This window comes from Vulpes vulpes, chromosome 15, assembly GCF_048418805.1.
Source record: "Vulpes vulpes isolate BD-2025 chromosome 15, VulVul3, whole genome shotgun sequence".
In the NCBI taxonomy this organism is placed as follows: Eukaryota; Metazoa; Chordata; class Mammalia; order Carnivora; family Canidae; genus Vulpes; species Vulpes vulpes.
Window position 1 is genome coordinate 84,017,208 of NC_132794.1, and position 23,461 is coordinate 84,040,668.

Below are 23,461 nucleotides of genomic sequence, written 5' to 3' on the forward strand. Positions count from 1 at the left end.
GAGAGAGAGAGAGAGAGGCAGAAACACAGGCAGAGGCTCCATGCAGGGAGTCCTATGTGGGATGATCCCAGGTCTCCAGGATCAGGCCCTGGGCTGAAGGTGGCACTAAATCGCAGAGCCACCCAGGCAGCCCAGTAGGCATTTTCAATTGTTATATTCACATAAAGTATTTGCATGCTTTAAAATCTTTTTCCTACCCTTCTCACATTGACTCATGCATTTTTCTCAGAAAAATCTTTCCATTCACTTTGTAAGCCTAAAAATTAAAACAAGCAATTATCATAATATACATTTTCAGATGGGTAAACTGAGGCCCAGAAAGGATGATTGGCTCCAGGTTGCTCAGCTACACAGAGCTGGGACTGAATCTAAGTCTACACTTGATCTAAAGCATTGATTTTTTTTTAAGTTGAGGTATTATTTACATTCAGTAAAACTCATCCCCTGTAAATGTACAGTTTGACCAATTTTGGTAATCATATATAGTTGCGTCACCACTGTGTTCATCATACAATTCATCTTCCTTAAAAATTTCCTTGTGTCCCTTTGCTGTTCATCTCATCTCCAAACCATGGTTCCTAGCAAACATTAATCTACTTTTAGAAAACTATTTATTTTATTTTAAAGGGAGAGAGAGAGAGAGCACAGCAAGAGGAACAGAGGGTGAGGGAGAGAGAATCTCAAGCAGACTCCACACTGACACAGAGCCAATGGGGAGTTCGATCTCACCACCCTAAGATCACATCCTGAGCCAGAATCAAGAGTCAGTTACTTAACTGACCTGGTCACCTGGGCGTCCCTTAATCTGCTTTCTGTAGTATAGTTTTGTTTGCCCCTTCTATAACTTCATATTAATAGAATTAATGTATTTGACTTCCTTTAGTTAGCATAATGTTTTTGAGATTTATCCATGTTGTTACATGTGTTCATGTTTTATTTCTCCTCATTACTGAGTAATATTCCATCATATGGAAATACCACAGTTTATCTATTCACCAGTTGTTATGGGCTGAAATGTGTACCCCCAAATATATAGGCTGAAGCTTCCCCACTATGACTTACCTGAAGACAGGGTCTTTAAAGAAGTAATTAAGTTTAAGTGAGGTCATAGGGGTAGAACCCTAATCCAACAGCTACTCTTCAAAGCTTCTCTATACTATCCTCCAATATCCATGCATACTTAGTATTAAGTTAGTTTCCAAAGTACATTTACCATATGGATTACTTATAGAATCTCAGTATGTAATAGGTTATGAAAGTAATCACTTCAGAACTTCCAAGTCCATTTCCTAAATTCCTCATTATTGTATGTATAACAAGATTTCTCTGGAAATAAACCTAAAGAATCTCTGGATTATGCTCTGCTATCCCTACTTGGAGAAAGTGGGCATCCACATAAACTCACATCAGGGGATGTCTATGCACCTTCACATCTGTAGTCTAATAGCATTCCACTGAGAGTAACTACCATATTACTTTTATTTCAGTAGAATGTTTATTAAATGATAGAATAATTGCCTCCCAGAAAAGGGAAGAAATCAAGAAGAGTCCTGAGAATTCTAAGCACATGCCAGAGTATTTTGTATTTCACACAGATCAATCTGTCCAAATCAAGTCTGGCCTACTATAGACATATGTACCCAAATATTTGGCATATGTTCTCTCAATAAACCATCTTCTCTGAACCACTATGTCAAAATCTGATGAGATCTCTTCAAACTTTATATAAAAACTCAATTTCTAGACTGTTGAGGCCACCCAATACTTGCTAATCCTACATTTTTGAACTCTAAAATAATAGCGAATTATACAGAAAGAACAAAGGGTGAATAAAATGGGTGCTAGTGTGCTCAGGAGCCTAAGAGAACCAAATGCTCAGCCCCTTGGTCACTGTTCCTTGTGCCCTATCAATAAGGCCCTTCTCATGTGGGAAGGGGGGGTTCCTTCATGGAAGAAAGTTATGGAAAAGAAATGACTTGAGAATTTGGGAAGAGCTCCAGCAACATGGAAAGCTGCTCACTCCCCTCACCTCTGCCCTGACCTCCCCAAAACAGCTTCCTTTTCTGATCTGGACTTGGGAAAACTTCAGAGAACAATGAAGGAGGAACATGCTTTAAGCGGGAAGAAAGAATAGAAAGGAATGCATAACATCGTCCTTATGCTACTTGATTCCTTCATGCTCAGATGAGGACAAACATTGGCAAGGAATAGGAGTGGCACTGGATCTTCCAAGAAGTAATTTCTAATTGTTCTTTTCCATCCACTTCTTGCCTACCTCTTACAGCCAAGTTTCACCCCAAATTAATTAAATTACAGTCTCTGGTGTGGGGTCACACACCAGAGTATTTTCTATTTTTGTTCCCATTTTGATCATATAGCTGGGATTAAGAATTATGCTAACTCTTAAATTGCACATATGAGTGAAATCATATGGTATTTGTCTTTCTCTGACTTGTTTTACTTAGCATAATACCTTCTAGTTCTAGCTACATCATTGCAAATGTCAAGATTTCATTCTCTTTGATGGCTGAGTAATATTCCATTATAGATCTATATCTATATCTCACATCTTCTTTATTCATTCATCCGTTAATGGACATCCAGGCTTCTTTCCATATTTTGGCTATTGTGGACATTGTTGCTATAAACACTGGGGTGCATGTGCCCCTTCAAAAACCACTATGTATTGTATCCTTTGGATAAATACCCAGTAGTAAAATAGATGAACATAGAGGAAGGGAAGGAAAAATAAAATAAAGTGAAAATTGAGAGGGAGGCAAACCATAAGAGATGCTGAACTCAAGGAAACAAATTTGGGGTTGTTGGAGGGGAGGTGGATCGGGGAAAGGATAACTGGGTGATGGGCCTTAAGGAGGGCACTTGATGTAATGAGCACTGGGTGTTATATGCAACTGATGAATCACTAAATTCTACCTCTGAAACTAATTTAAAAAGAAAAAGAATTACTGCTAACTAAGAAAGCAAAAAGGGGGGACTAGAAGGAAAAGAGGGAAGAAGCAGAGCTTAGTATTTGTTTGGTATGTATTTCTTGCTAGGTCTGGTAACAGGAGCATTGCACACTCACCCTTACTGTTTGTAAAGAAGGGGTTAATAACTACATTTAAGATTAAAAAAAAACACAGGTAATTTGTCTAATATCACAGAGCAAATAAATGATGGATCTAGGATTTAAATTCAAATCTGTTTGGACGCCCAAAATTGCATTATTTCCACTATATTCATGGAGAAAACCTTTTAGTGAGGTAACAAAGTATTAAGTATGCAGAGGATAACGAGAGTCAAAGTTTCACCTAACTTTACTTAGGGATCATCTGTATACCAAGTTTTTGTGCAAGTCTCAGACTACCTGTCTGCACATACTAAAGACCTGAGTAGAAGGGTGGTTAAAATTCCTGCCACTAACAAGGGAGACTATGTTCTGAAAGTAAAACTGATCACTCTTGGAACTGCACTAATCCTCCACAATCAAAAAAGTATTATTTACTCTAGTGTTACTAAAGAAGCTGAATGAAACCTAAGTGATCTTTTTGGGAAAATCCAAAAAAAAAGTAGAAGTCATGCTAGATTGATTAAGGGGCTGGTTAGCAGAAAAATCTTTATGTCTAAGCTATAGATGGCTATTGATTGGCTGAAGGACATCAGCAAGTTCCTTTACCTTTTTCAGACAATGAAGATACTGCCATGTTTTAAACAAGACTGCAATAAAGGTATAATGAATGATTATGATTCTTACCTTTTCTATCAAAGTGCCCCCAAAGTAGAGAGAAACAAACCACAGAGCATTCTTAAAATTTGTTAGTGTCTTAGGATACACTTTGAAGTTGATAGCTTTATCTTACAAACTGCATATCAATTTCATATACTACTCTATCACATACCCACATTTTGTTTGGATAAGAGAAGAATCCTGGGGTAAAATGGGTGTTCAGGAAAGTGGATTTTGACTATATCCTGGCAACCCATTATATGCCTTACAAAAGCACAGAGGTCTGAGAAAGCACTTTGTAAACTGTTAATTGCTGGATCTTTTTATGTTACTACCATCTTCCAAAAAAAAAGAGTTAAAACAATTCTTCATAAAGGAACTAAGGTAGACTGGATATTCTCTAAGGCTGTTATACTTGGCTTCTCACGGTTTCTTGGAGCTATCTTTCCCTGTCTTTTCATCTTCAATATTGAGTACCTACTGAATGGGTTTGGCACTGCACTTGAAGCCAGTGAAGAACTGTGAATAAAAGCTGGTCTCCGCTCTCCTGAAGCATACATATTAAAGACCAACATTCAGTAGTTAATTACAAGGGTGCTGAGTGTTATACATGGGAAGTCCAGGTACAAGTAGAGAAAGCAAACAGGGAGGTCTGCAGGGGAAAGTAGGTAACTTCTCAGTTCCCTGTATCTTTATTATTGGGCTGGAAGCACCCAATTCCTAGCTTTTTAGACATATTCACACACACAAGGAACTTTTTCCAAAATCCAAGTCAAAAGTAAGTCAAAAATATTTCAGATTTCACTTATTTACAATGCTCAATGTCAGACTATGTAAACCAGGTTTATCACTCCATTTTTCTGGAAAAGAGGCTTTATTAAGCTTTCATAGCATAAACAAGGTGACAAGTAACATTAGATAAACACTTTTCCCTGAGACAATGGATTTATGTGTTTGTGCTAAACTAGTATAAAAATAATACAACCATTCTTAACAATTAAATATTTAAAGCAAAAGTTATCACTATCAACCTGGAGGCAAAAGGTTCTGCTCCTGTCTCCCTCATGTCACCCTACCCAGTTCATATAATCTCTGGAGCCTCAGCAGTTTCTGGAACCTCAGCTTCCCCATCTTTAAAATCAAAGAAGGTCAAAACAGAACAAAAACAGTAATGCCGCTAGGTCTCCTACCACATTCATATACAGCATCCACTCCAAATAGTTTGACACTTGAATACTTAAAAGCTATAGGATATTACATATCTCTATAATTACTGTTTTTCATTTTTAAATTAGCCATCTTTTACAATATATTCACACCACAGCTGTATACTAATTTTATTCCTAAATCTGTTCATATGAAAACAATGGCACAAGATCTGTCTCTAAAAGTTCGAAATGCCCAGAGATGACATCTTTAATCTGAGAATCTCAAAATGATTCTTTCACTATATCATTACTCTGCTAAAAAAATTATTTACTTATATCCACTCATGGCAAGCAGAAATACAATGTACTCTTCAAATTTTGGAAAATTCCATTTGGAATTCTAGCAAACCTGGCTCTCTTCCCATTTTGGCATAAAAGCATCATGTGCTCAGCTCTCTGCCACTTCCTCTCAGCTGAGCCTTTCCCCAAGGAGCTCACTCTGGCACAGAAAGAAAGGGAGGAGGAAGAGGAAGCTCTGCAAACACATAGGAGTCTCTGCCCAACTTAAAAGATCAGAGAAAAACCCTTTTACATTTCCTCGTTTGATTCAATAAACGCTCTAGCAGCCCACAATTCAAACAGAGATATAAGCAAAATTTTCCAAAATATTTTCAAGAGGAAAAAGGTGGAAGACAGCATAAACTAAAGCTCCAAGTTTCCTATGCATCAGCTATTGTATAAATTGTTTAACAATCAATGACCTCAGAGTTTTTCAAGCAGGTGAATGTCTTTGTGGGTTTTTTTAAGATATTAAAATTTTAAGTCTTCACCTCTTTTAACTTAGAATAGACTCTAGTTACAACCTGAAAGATCTCAGAAAACAAATGCCATGAAAGCTTTTAATTTAAATAAAATTGAAACACTGCTACATTACACAACTACTGTCTAAAAAAAAATCATTCTCTGGCACATGTACTTTGTACATGTACCTAATCACATCTAAATCTCACAAAACAATGAGGTAGATCCTAACTGTCCTCTTGCAGGTTCTTAAACAAGGAGACATCATAGGAGATTCAGACTTGCTCAGCTAGTTGCCATCCTGATCACATGACTCCTCCAAGATCTAAGCCCTTACATCTGTCCTCTGGAAAAAGGGAGACAATATTACTTCAAAATATTCTTGTTACTATATATTAGTTTACATTTTCTAGAATGTTATTTTAATGGAATCATCTAATACATACTCTGTCTAGTTTTACAACTCAGCATATTATTTTGAGTCATTCATGTTGTTACATGTATCAATAGTTCACTTCCTTTTATTGCTGAATAGTATTCCATTGTATGAATATATTACGGTTTGTTTATCCACTTTCCAGCTGAGAAACATTTGGATTATTTATAAATTTGGCAATCATGAATAACGCTGCTTTGAACATGGGCATACGATCTTTGTATGGACATACGTTTTCATTTTTGCTCTTAAGCAAATTCCTAGGAGTAGAACTGCTGCATCATATGGTAGGTGTATGTTTAACTTTTTAAGAAACTGCCAAAATGTTGTTTAAAATGGACATATCATTTTACATTACGAACATTACAGTATGGTACCTTTAAGGTGCCAAATATCACTAGAGATAGAACAACTCTAGGCCCCAAAGAAGAACAATCCATGTCCCAAAGTCAGGTGACAGAGGCAGAAGGCATTTCATACAGAAAAAAAATATATATATAAAAACAAAAAAGTGGCATTGTACCCTGGTACCATCATTGTAGCTTAAGAGTGTGCTGCCTTAAATCACGTCACTAAAAGATCTATGTAAAAACAACCAATATAATATAAACTCATGCTTTGGAACTATAACACACAAGGAAAAAAGAAATCTTTAAAAGGCAGCAACAAACCTGATGCAAGCAATCACAACAGCAGCTCACCAGTATTGGTGAGCTGGAATATTATCTCCCAGTCAGGCACTATGCTAAGCTTTACAAGATTTATATATGGCTCCTTCATGATCACTATCTCCATTTTCCAGGGAGGAAACCAGAGGAAGAGGAGTTAAGAATGTGGCCCTAAGGTCATAGGTCTTGTAAGGCATGGAACCAGAACTGCTTGGCCTAGACAATGCTTTTCATGGCTATGCTAATTTACTGCTCCATCCTCAGGTTTTGCAGGCCTTCCATCCTGTTTGGAGGATGCCTTCTTGAGGCACCTTCAGCAACACTTATCTGTTTCTAATTTCATACTCATTAAGCAACTTTCTGATATTAAACTGGTTTTCCAAGCTTATTCTCTATTTGGAAAAGCTGACCAGTCAAGAAACATAAAGTGGATACACTTGGCAGTGATTATCTCTTAGAATAAATTACAAGACCAGGCATTTTGGTTTTGAACATTAATTTGACCCTAAATTTGGTTCACCTGACTAATCATGGAGGTACCAATATCCTTTTCGGAGGATCATCATAACAGAGGAAAAATCATTGAAGTCAGGCCATCAACCCTATACAAGCCCATACTGCTAAGCTCAATTCTATACCTAAGAGTGTAACAAAAACAAAACCAAAAACAAAAGTCCCTGTTGGTGTTAGAAAAAATCTGGCTGATAGAACTACTACATATACAGCTGGAAGCACTCTCAGTAGCTCCTTCCTCCTCCAGCAGGAAAAATAAAAATACATATTGCGAATTTCTACTGTTTTGGGTATAAATGTAAAGAGTTGAAAGGACAGAATTATTACAAAGTTGAGAAAAAATGTATTACCAGTTTAAATGGAAGGGACATATTGCTTCAGAACTAATTTTATTTTGGAAATACCAGACAAGTGGCAGGTCTTACTGATAGATCAGAGTTTCTTCCTCCAACCTTCCCTTCCATTCTCTATAATACTTGAGGACCTAATATTTTGGGGAAAAGTCAAAATTTAGATGTGTCTCTTAGTTTCTTCCCCAAAGGCTAGCCTGCTAATTCTTACTAAAGTCATCATCTTGAATAGGAAAAATTAGTAGATTCTTTGGCTTAATACAAATCTTGCTAGTTCTTCCATACCTTACTTAACTTTAGAAAACAGGAAACCCATTTTCTGTATTCTAGATGACATCAGTGGCAGTGATTCTCAGAGGAAAGTATAACTGGAAGGAATGCTCTAAGAACACCAAAACATGGGAAACTGGCCCATTCAAAGTTGGGAAGTAGTATTGAGGAGTGAGAATAGCTCACTATGGCACCTCTTTCGTTCCCATCAAGTCAGGAGAGCTTAGAATATGGTGTCTTTAGAAGAGATTTTGGTTAAGGCCAAGGAAATAAATTAAGGATGGAAGTTTTTTGAAGACACAATGAATGGAAGCATTATGTACAGAATTAGGAAGCATGGATTTTGTAAACCAAAAAAAGGGGAGAAAATAAAACAAAAAAGGTAGCAAAAAAGGAACAATAACTGACATTTCTTTTTTTTAATTTAAGCATTGATTCAATTCTCTTTAATTTTCTTAGCCAGTCCCTTCTTGTCTGAAAATACAATTCAACCCAGTCCCTTTTAGTAACCATCAATAAAGTTTCAGTGATTTCAATTACGTTTATATGAAGGGTGATGGGAAGGAAGGACAGACAAGTGACAGGACAGTAACGGTTGGGCCAACAAATGGTAGGTATGAAAGGAAAGACAATACATAGATTTGCTTGTGCATGTGTCACATCTATAAGTCACTGGATGAGTTAGGCTCAACCACACAAAAGGGAAGAAAAGCTTTATCACAGCAAGTATGTGAAAATCTGTAGTTCTCCTAATATTTTGTTTATTCTGATCATTTCAAATTCGAGTCAATTTTGAAAGAGAACTGACAGTAATGCAAATGTCAAATTCTGGTTGTTTTTATGGTTTACCTTGAGGAGCCTACAGGGCAGCACCCAGAATAATTTGAAGACAGATTTACTCCCATATCTGCCATAATGTTGTAAATATGCATAACTCAAGTGACATTTGATATAGATATTGGCAAATGACCATTTTGGGTACTTTAAGAAAATATTACATGGGGCTCCTGGCTGGGTCAGTAGGTAGAACATGTGACTCTTGATCTCAGGGTCATGAGTTCAAGCCCCATGTTGGGTGTAGGGCTTACTTAAAAACAATAATAAAAATAGAAAGTAAAAATAAGAAAAAAAAACCAGACTCACAGAACCTTCATTCTGAAAACAATCATTAAAGATGACCTAACTCGTCCCCTTCTCTTACAGATGAGGAAATTCAGAGGCTAAAAGGGGGATTTAAGCATCATACATAAACTGGAAAGAACATAAAATCTCTTATTTAAAAGCAGAGAATTAAAGAGAATCAAAACCTTTTAAAAAGGAAAGTGTCTTTTAGCTTCATTTTATGCACAGAACAATGGTAAATTATGTCTTCTCCCTCTTGCAGAAGAGGACTCACACCATAGCAAATCAGGCTTTTTCTAAAATACATACTCATTCCTTCAGGCAGATATAACTAACAATATTGTTCTTTTTATTTACATTCAACTCTAGATTTCATCACCTAACTGAAGTGTTTCCACAAGGTTTCACAAAATTGCTGAGGCTCGGCAAGTTAAGTTGTTTATTAATCTTCATCCCAATGTACCTGCTTCTAGGAAAAAAAATAGAAATACTATACTCTAAAGTTAAAGTGACCTTCCTTTTAGAAATTAGAAAATAGAGGTGGATAGTCTAGAATTTTTACAGCTTCCAAGATCTCCAAAAGAAGAGATACTAGCTTTTTAGAACAAAATAAACATGCAGTGGATGAGGACCTGCATTGTCAAGCACTGCCAGTGGTTCCCAGCAGTGGCCACTGGGAAGCACACTACATGTTATGTCAGAACAAAAAGAAATGCGTAATACATATTTTAGAGATAATGTAAAATCTGCCCTAAAAAACTCCAATGGTAGGAAGGAAAGGGGTAATATTTTACACAACCTTAAATTTACCCAGTATGTCTCCTGTGTGTATCCACAGTCAGCTTGTATATATGGGAGGATGACAGGGAATAATCTGACGTCACTCATTTAACAGATGGGAAAAAAAAATAAGTCCTAAGAGATTCAATGGCTTTTGTGGTCCTTCTGACAACTGATAATTTCTATTTAGAAACTGTTTTGCAAAGCTATTTGGTCCAAAGACACTAGGAAGCAGAACTGATGCCAACCAGACATTTCTTCCAGTATTAACAATGACTTTCTGCTTAATTAAGTCTTGATGCTCCAGAACTCAACCCAACAATTATACTGACAAAACTATTTCTAACCTGCAAAGCTGTTGACCACCTATACCACACAAATTTCACTAATGGAAGACCCTTGATGTCCAGTTTGAAGCACCTGTTGGCAATCTACCAAAATGAGGCAAGTCTGAGTTATGTACAAATAAATTGGGTCTCTTCATTCATATTCTCCACCCCACTCTCTCTCTCTCCTTCTGCCTGCCTCCTTTCTTCCTATCCTCTTCCTTCCCCCACCCCAACAGTATGTAGCAGGAGTCTGCAAACTTCTCTGTAAAGGGTCAGAGAGTAAATAGTTCAGGCTTTTTGGGCTCTGCCACCTTGGTACAAAAGTAGCTAGAGATAACCCATAAATGAACGTGTGTAGTTGTGTTTCAATAAAACTATGAAACCAGGCAGTGGGCCAGATTTGGTCATCAGGGCTGTAGTTCGTCAACCTTTAGTATAGAGTAGCAGTTCCCAACTTTTAGCCTGCATCAGAATCACCTATACAATACATAGATTTCTCAGCCCCATAAAGTTTGTGATGCAGCAGGTCTGAAGTGGGGTCTGATATTTTGCATCTTTAAAAAGTTCCCAAGTAATGCTGATACTACTGGTCTAGGGACCATGCTTCAAGAGGCACAGGTATAGAATAACGGTCTATCCTGCACTAAGTGGAAGGTTGAAATGTAATGAACAATTAAGAAAGTGGAAACTACATGCTGTAAACTTGACTGCTAATTTTATGAATATTTCACATGAAGACTTACTGTTAAGTGCCATAATATTATCTGTTCCTGGATGATGGAAATTTATTCCCATGCGTCCTAAAAAATAAAATAATTTTATTTTAAGCACAAAGAAAATAATGCGTAATAGAATCATTTCAAATACATTGTAAAAGATGAACATTACAAAAAGCTAAAACAGATTAATCTACAACATTGCTATAATCTATAACAAGGCCATAGCAGTTACAAGGTTTTAAATCAAGTCATAAAACATACAAATGAAAAAAATCTTAAAAACAAAGCCAAAATCTCAATAACAAATAAATAAAACAAAACAAAGCAAAAAAGAAGCTTCCATTATAATATACTGAAATGTTAAAGCATCTTGCATTCCGATTTAAACATGCCAACTGGATTAAACATTTTATTTAAACAACCATTCATACTGTCCTTCAAATTCAAGCAGCAAAATAATGAATTCAAAGAAATATATAAGCTTGACGTTTAGAGGGAATATAAGATAAAAGCTTTATAGTGGCTCAAAAATGCAACATAATTATCAGAATGGCAACCAGAAGAAAGATAGTACAATTTATACAACAGGTATAGGAGGGGGAACAACAATTCGTCTAAAAATCTAGGGTTCTTACGCTTTCCCTACCACTAACTAGTTATATGACCTTGAGCATAATGCTTATCTCCAGGGCTTCATCCTTATAGTAATAGGGTTTCAAACGTCTGACCACACTAGCTGGCTGCCTGTTTTTATTACACCTCTGAGCAAAGAATCATTTTTACTTTTTTTTTTTAAGATTTTATTTATTTATTCATGAAAGACACACACACACACACAGAGAGAGAGAGAGAGAGAGAGAGAGAGAGAGAGAGAGAGAGAGAGGCAGAGACACAGGCAGAGGGAGAAGCAGGTTCCATGCCAGAAGCCTGATGCAGGACTCAATCCCGGGACTCCAGGATCATGCCCTGGGCCAAAGGCAGGCACCAAACTGCTGAGCCACCCAGGGATCCCCCATTTTTACATTTTTTAAAGGTTGTAAAAATAAAAACTAAAAAACAAAGAATAATATGTGACAGAGATCATATGAACCACAGGCCTAAAATATTTCCTCTTTGGCCCTTTATAGACAAAAGTTTGCCAACCTCTCGTCTATAAAATGGTAAGTCTGAATTATGTTTTAATGAATACCCTCCAGGGCTAAGAGTGGAAGATGCAGACAAAAAAAAAAAAAAAAAAAAAAAGGAAGATGCAGACAGTGGGTATGTCTTTCATGAATTATTTGGGAAAGGGAGGTGGATATATTAAAGGAATAATAAAACAGAGTCTCACATGGAAAAAATGTATTTAAAGTTTTCTTGACCACAATCTCTTCAACAAAATAATTATTGAAATAGGGCTTTTGTGTAAAGCTAATATACATACAACCTTGGTTCTGCGAAGGTCTTCATGCCCAATTAGGTCAAAGGTTATCATTATGAAATTCTCAGAAAAATGTTGTTTTTATGTCATTACTACTGTTTAAATAAATGTCAACAGTCTGGGGCGTGATAGAATGCTGGAGATATGGAAGTGACTGACTTTCACAACAAATACAGCGTTATATATAATTGCAAAAGGTCAGTTATGATTTGGTATTAATCTCTGTTATGGGGTACTGGAGGCAAACACCATTATCAAGCTCTTCTGGCCCAAAAGAGAGGAATCACAGTGGACAAAACAGAGTATTTGCTTCAAATAAAAAGGGGGAATCATGAATTCCTGGCCAACTCAATTTTTTTTTGCCTAGATAAGGCCATCCAAATCTCTTAAAAACACTCAGGTCAGGGATCCCTGGGTGGCTCAGTGGTTTAGCGCCTGCTTTTGGCCCCGGGCATGATCCTGGAGTCCGAGGATCAAGTCCCACATTGGGCTCCCTGCATGGAGCCTGCTTCTCCTTCTGCCTGTGTCTCTGCCTCTCTCTCTCTCTCTCTCTGTCTCTCATAAATAAATAAAATCTTAAAAAAAAAGACCAAAACACTCAGGTCATAGTAATTATTGAAAGGTCATTTTATATTAAGGGATAAGGAAGAAACAAAACTCTGATAAGTGTAATGTTACTTGTACCGATGGGTGTGTGTGTGTGTGTGTGTGTGTGTGTGTGTGTGTGTATGAGATAGAATATGAATGAAAAAATCATCAACCACTGATGGATTCTGAAGTGATTATTCTAATTTTACCATGAAGCATCACAGGACTGTCAATAAATACTATTTTTAGTTTTCATTATTTTAAATTTATTAGGAGGAAGGTATTATATACACCTCTAATGTTATAGAAGTTATTTTGCTAGCATTTATATTACAGTAAGATTATTTTTTAGAATATATTTTAATGTTTTCCAGAGAAAAATAATTCTATTAGTAAAGATCCATTTTTTAAATAATTGTCTGTTTTATTTTTTATTGATTTCATAGATCTTTTCATATTTACTAGAAGCTAATTGAGGAGTTTCAAAAACTACTCATTATTTAAAAACACATTTAACAGTATCCCTATACGTAATTACTTTGTGTCTTATGTCTTTCCAGCTCCTATGTCATTTTAGAGTCTAAAAATTATTATACCTCATATGCAACAAGTGCTATCTTCTACCACCACTTTGATCAGAACCTATTATAGAAATATTTGTGAGAAAAAGGCTTTGGCTCAGTAGGGAGAATTTACATTCTGGTTTTAGTTAGCTGTATCAATATTCTCTCTATTATTTTCAAATAATTAAGACCTTATTTGGATTCATTACCAACAAATACTAACATCCGTAAGAATTAGATATGATTTACTCATTGTATTCTGAGATATTCAAACTTAACAGCAAATAGTCACTGGAAAGTATGCCTAAGAACCCAACAAGATTTCAAAAATCACTGCCCAGCAGAACCCTAGCAAATGGTATATAGAGATGGTCTATTTCAATCTCTAAGGAATATTTGTGTGGTTCATAAAAAGCTAGGGGTGTTCCCTAAAATAATAAAGAGTTATCAAGAAAACCAAGCAAACCTTGGTGCACCTGGGTGATTCAGTGGATTGAACATCCAACTTTTAATTTCCACTCTGGTCATGATCTCAGAGTCTTAAGATCAAGTCCTGTGGAGCCTGCTTGAGATTCTCTCTCTCCTCCTGCCCCACCCACCCCCTCTAAAACAAAACCAAAAACCAACCAAGCCCAAATTTAGATGATCTCATTAAGCTTCTTCTGTTTCCTGTATTACAATCATTTATGGTAAAGAATTATGTGGTTATAATTGCTAAATCAAGTAATAGTTTTTATGTTTCTGCTATTCCCACACTTAAAGGGGTACCCCTCTCTGCAGTCTTCCAGAAGCTGGGTTCTTTTGGAGCTCTTTCCAGGAGGTCTTAGGACTTTTCATCTTCAAAGATGGAACTGAAAGGAAGCTCAGTAGTTTTTAAATTATTGTCCCCTAGCTCACAATGATGACTTCCAATTCAATCTTTCTAAAGATGCAGCAAAAAAAGAAGCCTTAGGCAACGTTTTGTAGATGAAGGCATCAGGAATTGCTGAAAAGAAGAAAACTTTTTGCCTTTCTGGTATCCTCCCCGATTCTGTTGGCCTCTTTGACTTAAATGGCTCTCTAGATCAACGTTGTCCACAAAAGATTTTATAAGAAACTCTGTGCTGGGACACCTGGGTCGCTCAGTGGTTGAGCATCTGCCTTCGGTTCAGGGTTGATCCAGGAGTCCTGGGATTGAGTCCCGCATCAGGCTCTTTGCATGGAGCCTGCTTCTCCCTCTGCCTGTGTGTGTCTCTGCCTCTCTCTTTCTGTGTCTCTCAAGAATAAATAAATAAAATCTTAAAAAAAAAAAGAAACTCTGTGTCAGGCCAGACCCACCAGAACCAAATATTAAATATAATCTAATTGTTTCCTAAATGTAAATTCTTTCTAATAAAAAGACTTACGGCTTTTTAAAGCTACTTTCTTTACCTCTTCAAAAATTCATGTTTAGATTACAAAATGCAATATATTTCCAGCAGACAAAAATTATGTGATACAAAAATGTTGCAATAATGCAAAAAATAAGGTCACCAATTAAAGACAAGCTCTGCTAACATTTTGATTTAGTTTTCCAGTTTAAGGAGGGTTTGTGTATAAAATATTCTTTTCTAAAAATAGAATTACTTTATATTTTTCTTAATATATTTTGCATCTTAAATTTCATAATTATGAGATTTTTGAAGGAGAAAATATATAACAGCAAAAGAAAAATTGATTCCAAATTCAGATGAGGCCATTTCTTTTTTCTTCCCTTTGTCCAACAAATACTGCTGTTTAATCAGCTGTGAAAATAGAATCAAGTGTGTGACATCTGGTGATTTTTGTTAATGCAGTCTGGTGCTGCCAGCGTGACATTTTGTCACCTGTCCACGGTCTGCTATTTTTAAATTGTTCTTGTCAGCCAGCTATCTTTTAAGTATAGTGTAAAATATAAGGTTTCAAAAATTGAAAGGTATACTTGTTTTAAATGATGCTGTAGAAATCTCTAAGACCGTCCCACTTTTCCCACTGCACAGAGCCTGATAAATGGGGGTGAGGGGATGGAGGAAGAGGTTGGAGAATAGGATTACATATGTTTATCCAGACTGTAAAAATCATAGTCTCATAAGCTCAAGTCACATTCATATTTAAGAGACTAGTTATAAAAAACGACATTGTGTTATTCAAAGTTTCAGAGTCTGTATTTTTATATGCCCAAAATAAAAATTAGAATTTTTATGAATTCATAATTAATTATGAAAGTCACCTCTTCAGCTCTGAAATATGTTATGAGATAGGGAACAATCGCTGTTATCTTCCTCTATCCCTATTTGCTCTAAAAAGTCAAGTCCTTCAGAGACTTTCACCTAATAGAATGTAAGTGCTGTGTTCTAGAAAAGGTTAGAAGAAAAATGCATATTCTGCTGGGTTGTTTCTTCCATCAATTTTCTCTATAAAATTGTAGATACATTCCTTCAGAAAAAGTATCCACAATATGAAATATTATGTAAGAATATAATAAAATGGTGTTTTAAGGTCCTTTTAAGGAAAAATGATAAAATTTTGGCATTAAAATATTCTAAATATGGGGATCCCTGGATGGCTCAGCAGTTTAGTGCCTGCCTTCGGCCCAATGCATGATCCTGGAGTCCATATCGGACTCCTTGTATGGAGCCTGCTTCTCCCTCTGCCTGTGTCTCTGCCTCTCTGTCTCTCTCATGAATAAAATAAAATAAAATCTTAAAAAATATTCTAAATATGTTCCAAAGATCCAAGAAACAAAAGCTATGAGCTTAGAATGGAGATCAAATTCTAATTTCTTTTCATACCAGTAGTGGCTAATTTTTGGCATGATATCAATTCCTTTGTTCCTGTTTACTCATTTCAGGCTGTAATCTAAAATAGTTAAATCATTCTTTTAAAACTCTCGGATAGGGGTGCTTGGGTGGCAGTAGGCTAAGTAGCTGACTCTTAATTTTGGCCCAGGTCATGTTCTCAGGGTTCTGGGACTGGCCCTGGTGGGCTCTGATTCAGCAGGGGGTCTGCTGGAGGAGTTTGTCTCTCTCTCCTTCTGCCCCTCTGCCCACTCATGCTCTCTCTAAAATGAATAAATAAATCTTTATAAAAATTTAAAAAACCAAAACTCTCGGTTACGCTATATAAAAAGGACCACTGGGTAAATCAATGGGAGGTACTTATGTATTAAAAAAAAAATCACTCAACTTGTATTTACTGTCCCCCTCTTGTACAGAAACAGAACAATCACTTCTTGCTAAATCAGAACCTGCACCCCAAACAATTTGTGGACTCTGCTAACTTAAACAAGACAAACTGCTATGGGCCAAAGGTAGGTAGCACAAAAATAGAACTGGAGCAACAATGCAAGTTAAGAGACAGCATATTCTTCTGGAACAAACAAAATGTAATGAAGATGCACTTTTTCTAAAACAAGGGAACCTCAACATTCTACAAAAGGGACCAATTTTGTGAAAGGCTATATAATACTAAATTTAAATTGTGATGAGTAAAGAAAAATGCTTCCATAATACCAAAAGGATGGCATTTATTTCTTCCAAGTTCCTGTCAATTTAAATACTTTAAAGCATTATTATCAGAAGATAGCTATTTCCCCCCCTAGATTCAGTATACATATGAAAAGCAAATCCTTCAATATCAGTTCTCAACTGACACCTGCTCTTTTCATTTTTCAAATTTCAGTTCCATGAATAGTGAGGAAAGAGAAAATTCAAATATATAGAAATGTTTCATCAGGTACTACCCCCAAGGAGTCAGCCAGGTCTACTTTTCTATTGTAAGAGGGAGACTACATGGGATGACAGACAGAAAGGGGACTCTTTGCCAAGATATCTGCTATATTGTGCTAACCCAACCAGGGGACAGATCTTGCTTTACAATGTCACCTAAACTGTGCAATACAGTGTGGTTGGTATTTCCCTATTATTCCTCCTCTCATCATTTTGCACTCTTGAACGTTAATCCTAAACCAGGCTATGATTAATCAAACCTAATGACCCTGGGCTTTCATAGGGGTTCCCCAGTGGCTAAACTTTCATCATTAGTAGCAAGCTGGGGAACAGCTATAAGAAAGGTACAGAGGTGAATCTTTTTCCTTATCTCTAATCCTACCTCTTTCATGCTAGAAATCTCTTTAATCTTCATAGTTATAAGGAGAGTTGTGGATTTCCTTCCCTGAAGCCCACCTGAAAAGAGAGCAGAGAACAATTCCTCTCTCCTAGGCCTCACTCATATCTCTACCAACCCAAGGATTTCTGCACTTAGAAAAGAAATGACAGTTTTTATTAGTTCATCACCCTTCTCAAAACTGTCTTCTCATTTCTTGGAAACATTCTCTCAAATAAATAGGAAAAGTCATATATAATATGGTAAGAGACACAGTTCTGTTATAACCAAGAACTGTAGTTTGAGATCTTTAAGAAGCCAAAAAAAAATTAGTCTAATTTTTATTTAAATAAGGGTGCTGTGTCCTGACCAACACTACTAAACACATTTCTCAGGTGCTGTGAAGAAAGCTCAATTCTACTTTTCCTCTACATTACTTGGCATCTTTATTATGGGGGAGGACGTAGAGACTTTTTAATATTTCCTACAAACATCTTCAAGGGTGACTTGGTTTTACTGAGTGTAAGTATAAATGTGACTGAAAAATTGTTAAAGCTCTTTACTAAAACAGAAGTCTCACTAGTTTCTGAACTTCCTGTCATTTCTCCCACTAACCTTTTTTAAGAGAAGAGTTGAATAAAGGGATTTCTAATTGCATACATTTATTTTTTAAAGGTTTTATTTATTTGACAGAGAGAGAGAAGGAGGAAGGGAGAGGGAGAGAGAATCTGAAGCAGATTCCACTCTGAGCTCAGAGCTGGACTCAGGGCTCAATCTCACGACCACAATATCATGACCTAAGTTGAAACCAAGAGTTGGATGCTTAACTGACTGAGCCCCGCTGGCGACCCTCATTGCATACATTTCTAAGATGAAATATTGCTGTGAATAAATGTCATCAGGTTCAGTTCAAATACATCATGAAGTTTTTTTTTTTTTAAGATTTTATTTATTTATTCATGAGAGACACACACACACACAGAGAAAGGCACAGACACAGGCAGAGTGCGAAGCAGGCTCCATTCCATGCAGGGAGCCTGACGTGGGACCTGATCCCGGGTCTCTAGGACCACACCCTGGGCTGAAGATGGTGCTAAACGGCTGAGCCACCCGGTATGCTCTATTTTATTTTTCATGAATGCGATATCCTACTATATTTTCTTTATATTATTTAGATACACAATTTTGGAAAGTCAACATAAAAGCATTATTTTCCTTTCTCCTTTAGGTGACTTTGGATAATGACAAAATGTTTATCCTTCAATAATCACTACTTATCTATGGCAAATAAAAAATTTTGACAACTTGCATTATCCTTTTAACATTTAGCTATAGTCTAGCTAGAAGAAAGTAAATATTGTAGGAATGTAAGGTTTAATTTATTACCCAGGCCAGGGAGTAGGCACACCACTACCACAGACAGCATGCATGCATGCATGCATAAATAAATAAATAAACAAGATAACATTTGAGCAGTTTCTAGTGTCAGGAACTTCATCTGACTTTTACAGCCACTCCATGAAGTGGGTGCTTTATTTCAATGTTGAGGAATCTAAGGCTTTGAAGAAGCTAATTTATCTAGATCAAGAGCCAGCTAAAGGCAGAGCCAGGATTCAAACCCAGGTTTGAATAACTGCAAAGTCAGAAAGGCTGAGTTGAAATTTAACTTCCTACTAAGAGAATATAAATGCCTGGAAGAATGTTAATAAAAATAATAATCTTTGCTATCTCTAAGTAGTAAGTCTCAGATTTTTTCATTTTTTCTTTTTTTTTAATGTACTATTTGAATTTCCCACATAATAACATATTTTTTATTTTCTTAAAGAAAATCAAGGTCCAGGAAAAGAAAAAACAGAACAAGCATACATAAAACCTATGATTCTATAACTTGAACTTTGAGATGCTCAAAAAAGTGCTCCCATGTTCAAGTGGGAGAAGAAGATATTAAAGATAGGAAAAACAGGATGAAGTAGAAGGAAGTGTTTTTGGACAGAGTCACAGAGAAGCCACAAGGTAAGTCCCCTAGCCTACCATTTTTCTCTTAGAGCTGTTCACCTAGATGTCTAAGTCTTTTGACCCAGAGATTTTCTCTACGAATTTACCTTAAGGAAAAGCTATGTGCAAGAACTCATCCATGGCAGCATTATCTATTATGGAGAAAAAGCTGGAAACAATCTAAGAGTCCAAAGTTAAGGCCTATTAATAAATTATAAAGATCAGATAAAAATATGGATGTTTATTATATAAGATATGTAAAATAAGGATACACTGTCACAATGTTTATTTTTTCAGTTATATTTTTGTTATAATTTTCTCCATTTTTAAAGTCAAAAATTACTTAAAATTATTCCTTTAAAGTGCCAGCATCATAATTATGTTATTAGAAGTAATAAGGATCAAATACACGGTGCCAGATCTAAAGGTCTCCCAGCTGGAAAAGGGAAGCAGAAAGCTCAAATACTCTAACCAGAGGACAATGACATGGTGATGTAATTGACTACGGGAAGTAGTTCATTCAGAGGAAATCAAGGTGGGTGGTATGATGAACAGAGAAGTTGCAAACATATTAAGGCTGTAAAAAAGTATATATTATGTGCCTTCCAACTTATTAGGACATAAGTACAATGCAAAAGACTTTCACAGATGAAACCTCACATTTGCAAGTGTGGCAGAGAAATATATGCAGAGGCAGTTGGATGTACACTAAAAAGTGGCTATCAAAAAGAGAATAAGGTATTTACATTACCCCATAGTGAAGAACTCTCTTTATACTTTTGTCAGTGCTACTCTCAATAAGCCACAATAGCTCCTATGTAAACAATATTCACAAAATTCTGGACAATTATTTATAGACTATAATATAAGATGCTTTCAAAATCTTTTATTGCTAGAAGAAAAGAATACAGACCAAGATAAAACAGGTATGCATAAAGAACAAGGCCCAACAATTTTAGAATAATTAGGAGAGACTTATAGCTGTTCATGGTAGAGAAAGAGGACAAATGCAGCCTTAGAAGATACTGAAAACACAAAACAAGTCTGTGAATATCACTGTTTTTTTTTTTAACACCATTTTCACTTCTAAGCAAAATATGCTCAAATTACCATACACCTAATCTTTCAACTGAGCAAAGACTTGGTAATGATGACAAATATAACAATGAATACATGAGAGATTTTTTTTCTACTTCTGAAGGCCTTAAAAATACAGCTTTTCTCAAAATCCTCTATTTTCTTCATAGTCTATTAACTACTTTCTTTTTACTGGAAATTGAGGGAAGCAGCAGAAAATCATGAGTGTGACAAGAAAATGATGAAATGGATTTCTGAGGTGGCTTGAGGAAATGACTATCAGGTGTTCATAGTCAGTCACACCTTTTATAAAAGCCTGGATAGAACCAGAGGGGATCAAATTCCTCACAGCTCCAGAGAACATAAGGGTTCAAACAAGATGGGCATCCTGGTAGCCAGCTCTTCACAGTTTTCAGATATTTAGGCTCTAAATCCAAGTGCATATGTCCACAGGAAATTTCCATTACAGTATTTTAAAATATCACAAGGCCCCTAAAAAGTCCTAGAACACATAAGAACTATCTATAATCAGGAATGTAACATCAACAACTAATCTGAATTTACATGGGCTCTAAAAATAAGAAGTCCTAATACTGCTGACCTTGGGATTTTCTGCCTTATATTAAACCCAAAACATTTACACATTTTAAGACATTCTTCTGTTTTCTTCTGTTTTAGCCTTAGAGAATGTGAAGAATCACTGGCTGCTCTACATGAGCAAAGTGATTATATTTTAATAAAATGGAACTCTTTTCTATAAAGTTTTATGAAGTAGTCTTTGGAGATTGGTTTACTAAATTTCACATTTCCTTGCAATATACTTTGACTTAAATGAATTATCCAGGTTCAGCTAAGGATTCCAAATGCACCAAGCCCAGAACACTTGACTTCCGGTCTCATGCTACCCAACACATGCTTCTGCCAGACATTATGTTTAAAGCAATCAATCTTGATTATTGTAGGTAGCTGAACCAGGTTAAAAAAAAATCAATTTTAAATACATTCCACAATGCTTTACAGAAGCAAACTAAAACAAATGGGAAAAAAAAATGAAAAAAAAATCACAATTATTAAAAAGCTGATTTTTGTTTAAAACACCAAGCAAGGAACGGACATATGAATATTCCTAACCTGCAAAATGATTCCTCCACATTATATCAGCGAAACTCATTGGTGGGCCACTGGGAGGGTAGTGTTTACCTTTCAGAGGCTCATGATCAGTCCTTATCATATCCATTAAGGAGTTCTCCAACGAGTGCAAGTTAAAAGTGTCATAGGGCCTACTCCGGTCCTAAAAATAAAAACACAAAACAAGACAATACATAAAATTACATCATAAAATTAATTACTATATCATTTGCTTCTTGCCATGGATGACATGAATCAAAGTTCCAGATAGTTCTAGTAACACATATTCTTTTTATTAAGAATAATGACTTGGCAACATTAAGCTTAATACAAACTTCTATAATTAACCTCAGCCTTTTCCCAATATTTTTTTTAATTTTTATTTATTTATGATAGTCACAGAGAGAAAGAGAGGCAGAGACACAGGCAGAGGGCGAAGCAGGCTCCATGCACCGGGAGCCCGACGTGGGATTCGATCCCGGGTCTCCAGGATCGTGCCCTGGGCCAAAGGCAGGCGCCAAACCGCTGCGCCACCCAGGGATCCCTCCCAATATTTTTTAATGTATATGTCCCACTACTTCAGACTTTCTCTCAAAAGAACTTAAAAAAGTAAATTCAAAAGAGTCAAGTGAATTGACTTTGCCTTTGGCCCTTCACCCCAACCTCCACTGTCAAATAAACATTCTATTCAAATGAACAGAGAATTTTTTTTATCTAGAGAAAGTCCATAATTAAGAACTCTCAGTCTATAAACAGAAACACTTTCCTAAAAAATTAAAAGATAACTGTAGCTTCAATGTAATTTTATCAGGTATCTTTAATATTTATTACTGATAAGTTCCATATATTAGATACACTATAAAATTTAACATGTGTCCAAAGTACTGCTATTCTAACTTTTGAAAAGCACTCACATGAAAAACTTTAACCCAGGGTAGTGTTTTCATGATGCTAGAGTCAAAAACATTTTGAAAATAAAGAGCTAACACAAACTAAGTGAAGAAAAATCATTGTTCCACTACATTTCACTGAAGCCCATGGGAGACCATCATGTACAATTATTTTTACTAGTCTGAGCTAAAGGGAAGCACAACTCATAGATGAACATTATAGAATACACTACAGATTTAGTTTGCTTTTATTTAAGAAAGGCAAAACGGGTGCCTGGGTGGCTCAGTCGATTACATCTGACTCTTGATTTCAGCTCAGGTCATGATCTCAGGGTCTTGAGACTGAGCCCCTTGTGGGGCTCTGAGCTCAGTTTAGAGTCTGCATGAGACTCTCCCTCTCTCTCTATCCCTCCCATTCCCCCTGCCTGACACTTACACGCACGCTCTCAAATAAATATTTTAAAAAAGCAAAACACACAATTTAACAACCACACCAAATCAAACTATAGCAATGAGAGATTATTTTCAGGGTCCTGAACAGTTCATCCAGTCCTGCAAATGATCACTTATGGTCTTCAATGAACAACAGTAGTAAGTAACTATCTGGATGAGCAAAAGGGGATATAACAGGTAAAAACTTCAACTTCAGTGACCATTTTCTAAATTAAGTCTTAACTCTTGGGAAGCTGTTTTTCTTCTGGTTTCTGGAAAGCATGGCTATAAATCTATTCAGGGAGGCAGAAAAGAAAGTGGGATTTCCTCAGCACTGAACATGAAGGAAGAATCAGAGGGTGAATGAATAAAAGCAGTATGTATACTCACAGATCCTACGAAAT

At 36.2% G+C, this 23,461-nt stretch overlaps 1 protein-coding gene across 19 annotated transcripts in view; it reads right to left on the reverse strand.

The window, feature by feature from the left end:
* Positions 1–23,461, reverse strand: part of CPEB3 (cytoplasmic polyadenylation element binding protein 3) — a 195,916-nt gene that overhangs the window by 95,860 nt on the left and 76,595 nt on the right. For 12 of the 19 annotated variants that reach the window (XR_011997508.1, XM_072739508.1, XM_072739502.1 and 9 more), the window contains 2 exons: positions 21,739–21,898; positions 10,888–10,944 (listed from right to left, as the gene is read on the reverse strand). Coding sequence is in view for 18 of the 19 variants with exons in the window: in XM_072739508.1 (XP_072595609.1) it covers positions 10,888–10,944; positions 21,739–21,898 (217 nt within the window). In the remaining variant the exon portion in view is untranslated. The remainder of the gene's footprint in view (positions 1–10,887; positions 10,945–21,738; positions 21,899–23,461) is intronic. The other 7 variants (XM_072739507.1, XM_025990586.2, XM_025990580.2 and 4 more) reach the window with 1 other exon arrangement.